The 4033-nt window shown below is 59.9% G+C and overlaps 1 protein-coding gene across 1 annotated transcript in view; it reads left to right on the top strand.

Annotated features, from left to right (window-relative positions):
- LOC113204179 (uncharacterized) overlaps positions 1-4033 on the top strand; it is a 194435-nt gene that overhangs the window by 145455 nt on the left and 44947 nt on the right. Inside the window, 9 exon segments of the mRNA XM_052268795.1 lie at positions 153-461; positions 573-896; positions 1142-1468; positions 1647-1967; positions 2306-2629; positions 2936-3048; positions 3135-3357; positions 3438-3746; positions 3832-4016. Of these exon segments, the coding sequence (XP_052124755.1) occupies positions 153-461; positions 573-896; positions 1142-1468; positions 1647-1967; positions 2306-2629; positions 2936-3048; positions 3135-3357; positions 3438-3746; positions 3832-4016 (2435 nt within the window).

Raw genomic sequence — 4033 nt, 5'->3', positions numbered from 1 at the left:
TTATTATACACACACATTACTTCACTTTACTGTGCGCTTTGTCAGTGATTTTTTACTCTGGCTTTAAGCATGCTCTGTCCTTGTTGCACTGATTCTCAAACGACCACTCTTTTTTTTCTCTCTCCCTCCCACCCTTTTCTCGCACCGCCCAGTCGAGGCGCCCAGGAACCCATGCGCACCTTCGCCCTGTGGGCCGTACTCGGAGTGCCGCGAGGTGAACGGCCACGCCGTGTGCTCGTGCCAGGTCAACTACATCGGCACGCCGCCGAGCTGCCGGCCCGAGTGCGTGGTGAGCGCCGACTGCGCCCAGGACAAGGCTTGCGTCAACCAGCGCTGCTCGGACCCGTGTCCGGGCACGTGCGGCGTCAACGCGCGCTGCCTGGTGGTGAACCACAACCCCATCTGCAGCTGCTCGCCCGGCTTCACTGGCGACCCGTTCGTGCGGTGCGAGCCCGAAAAAAGTGAGCTGCTTTCTTCCTTATCTGTCCTTTTGCTGCACGGAATGTTTTGTTCTTCCTTCTCCGGTGCTCTGTCTGTCGCCCCCTCTGACACCCCGGCCGCCCCCTCCACAGGAGCGCCGCCCGTCGCGGTGGAGGCTGCCGAGCCGTGCGTGCCCTCGCCCTGCGGGCCCAACTCCAAGTGCCGCGTCGTGGGCAACACGCCGGCCTGCTCGTGCATAGAGAACTACGTCGGCCGCCCTCCAAACTGCCGGCCCGAGTGCACCATCAACGCCGAGTGCCCGGGCAACCTGGCTTGCCAGAACGAGCGCTGTCGCGACCCGTGCCCGGGCTCGTGCGGCCCGCGCGCCACGTGCGTCGTGGTCAAGCACGCGCCCATGTGCACGTGCGAGCCGGGCACCACCGGGGATCCGTTCGCGGGCTGCTCGCCAGTCCCGGGTAAGGGAGACTACTTACTAATCGCGTTGGGGGACACCGTGGACGTGCTCCTCCCCCGTGTAACTCGTAAAACCCCTAACGTCTACGTTCCTAAGTTCGTAGTGAATTATTGTAGTCAGAGACGCGGCTTGTTAACACCCTAATTCAATGTTGCTACGAATTAACTCCGAAATTTTCGTTTAAGTTAACAATCGGGTTTTGGGAAGTAGGAAACGGAAATGTAAAACCCCGGGCCCTCCTTGCAGTTGTGGTGCCCACTGAAGGCCCGCGCAACCCGTGCAACCCGTCGCCGTGCGGCGCCAACGCGGTCTGTCGCGAGCGCAACGGAGCGGGCTCGTGCACGTGCCTGCCCGAGTACTCCGGCGACCCGTACACGGGCTGCCGGCCCGAGTGCGTGCAGAACACGGACTGCCCACGCGACCGCGCGTGCGTCAACAACAAGTGCCGCGACCCGTGCCCCGGCGCGTGCGGCCTGAACGCCGAGTGTCGCGTGGTCAACCACGCGCCCTCGTGCTCGTGCCTGCCGGGCTACGAGGGAAACGCGCTCTCCGCATGCACGCTTGTCCAAGCCAGTAAGCCTTCTCTTCACTGTCTGTTTTATATTGTTTTTCCATTTTGGTTTGTGTCTCGCACACACTGCATTGCCTTGTACTTCTCACGACACACTTTTTTCTCTCCCCTTTCTCTCCCCTTTCTCTCCCCTCTCTCTTCCTTTCCTCCTTCGTCACCTCGATGACCCGCTCCTTGTAGTCGAGGCGGATGTCCCACCGACTGACCCCTGCGTGCCCTCACCCTGCGGACCCAACAGCAACTGCAAGGCCATCAACGGCTACGCCGTGTGCTCGTGCCAGGTCAACTACGTCGGCTCGCCGCCGTCGTGCCGGCCCGAGTGCGTGGTGAGCTCGGACTGCCCGCAGAACCAGGCGTGCCTCAACCAGAGGTGCGGCGACCCTTGCCCGGGCACCTGCGGTACCAACGCGCGCTGCCAGGTGGTGAATCACAACCCCATCTGCAGCTGCCCACCTGGAAACACCGGTGATCCGTTCGTGCGATGTGTGGTCGAACAGCAACGTAAGCACGCCGAGGGGCTATCCTCACTCTTTTTTTCCACTTACCTTTACTTTATTATTTTTAATTACTTGCATACTGTCGCTATGTTTACTATGCGCCGCTATTTACCATGCCTTCGGGTTTGTTACATTTTTACCTTCAAAACTTCTGTCCTTGTGTACAATTTTTTTCCAAACCAAATTCTCTCAGCACTTTTTTTTATTTACTTCCACCACTGTACTTTTCCAAAAGAATTTTTTTTCGCTCGTTTCTCTAAACAACAACAACCCGCAACAAACAACCTCTTGGCATGCGCCCTGTCTTTCAACCACCCCTTCTTCGAACACTGTCTCTTGTAGCTTCCACTTCGCCCCGCCCAAGCAACCCCTGCGTCCCCACGCCGTGCGGCCCTAACTCTCAGTGCCGCGTGGTCGGGGACTCCCCCGCATGCTCGTGCCGCCCCAACTACGTCGGCCGCCCGCCCAACTGCCGGCCCGAGTGCGTCACGAGCGCCGAGTGCCCGAGCAACCTGGCGTGCCAGAACGAGCGGTGCACGGACCCCTGCCCGGGGTCGTGCGGCCGACTCGCGCTGTGCACCGTGGTCAACCACAGCCCGGTGTGCACGTGCCCACAGGGCTATGTGGGCGACGCGTTCGTCGCCTGCAACCCCGCACCCGTTACATGTAAGTCGTCGTTGTCCATGTGAGCGAGTGTGTGTGTTGGTTGTCATGTTAATGCTCTCGTCTGTGCAATTTGCATTTGTTTACAGGAAGTGTTTACTAATATGTGGTGATGGTTTTATGATGGTTTTTCCTTGTCCTTTCTCATGATTGTCCTTTGCCAATGTATTGTCTCACGACGTTGTCACTTCTCTCCCCAGGTTGTCAGTCAAACAGCCCTCAGGACGGCTTTCCACTGACTTTCACCTCACCACTGTATTCGGATCTTAATTTTGAATTTTCTCTATGTTTCCCCCCACGCGCGTTTAGCAACCGAACGACTTCCGCCGCCCAACCCATGTGTCCCATCGCCCTGCGGTCCCAACTCCGAATGTCGCGAACGTAATGGAGCTGGAGCGTGCTTCTGCCTCCAAGGCTACCAGGTACCATAAAACAAATGCTCTCAAAAAGAAACGACTTTCGGAATGTTTCGCGTATCGTGTACTGACACTGTGGTCTCTTTCCTCAGGGTAACCCGTACGACGGGAGCCAGGGCTGCCGCCGCGAGTGCGAAGGCAACTCTGACTGCGCTCAGCCGCTGGCCTGCATTGGCTTCAAGTGCGTGGACCCGTGCCCTGGCACCTGCGGCACGGCCGCCATCTGCACCGTGGCCAACCATGTGCCCGTGTGCTCGTGTCCCGAAGGCTTCACCGGCGATCCGTTCTTCTCGTGCAGAGCCGTCCCGATTGCACGTGAGTATTTTTCATATCAAGCCGAAATTGCGTTGTTTTTGGATACGAAGATTTCAACGTGTCAACGTTACGCCCCACAGCTGCGCGTGCTCCGGTGGACCCCTGCCAGCCGTCGCCCTGTGGACCCAACAGCCAGTGCCGCAACGTAAACGACCAGGCCGTGTGCTCATGTCTCGTGGGCTACATCGGCGCGCCGCCGCAGTGCCGGCCCGAGTGCGTCGTGAGCTCCGAGTGCCCGCTCGATCGCGCGTGCATCAACCAGAAGTGCGCCGATCCGTGCCCCAACACCTGCGGCATCCGCGCCCAGTGCACCGTCCGCAACCACAACCCCATCTGCGCCTGTCCGCCCGGCTTCACGGGAGACCCGTTCCAGCAGTGCTCGCCGCAACGTGAGTTTCTGACCTGCCGAATCGTTAACCTCTACGGCAGATACCCGTTCAAATGTCTTACTTTTCCTTTTCTTGCTTTCCGCAGCCGTCGCTCCGGTCGAAGCGCCGACGGAGCGTCCGCCATCTTGTGTGCCATCCCCTTGTGGGCCCAACTCGCTGTGCCAACTAGTCGGCGGCGTGCCTGCCTGCTCGTGCCTCCCGGACCACATCGGCGCCCCGCCCAGCTGCCGGCCCGAGTGCGTGCTGAGCGCGGACTGCCCCAGCCAGCAGGCGTGCGTGCGCCAGCG

This window comes from Frankliniella occidentalis, unplaced genomic scaffold, assembly GCF_000697945.3.
Source record: "Frankliniella occidentalis isolate FOCC.00 unplaced genomic scaffold, Focc_3.1 Scaffold76, whole genome shotgun sequence".
Lineage (NCBI taxonomy): Eukaryota > Metazoa > Arthropoda > Insecta > Thysanoptera > Thripidae > Frankliniella > Frankliniella occidentalis.
This window is presented reverse-complemented; position numbering and strand designations above follow the sequence as displayed.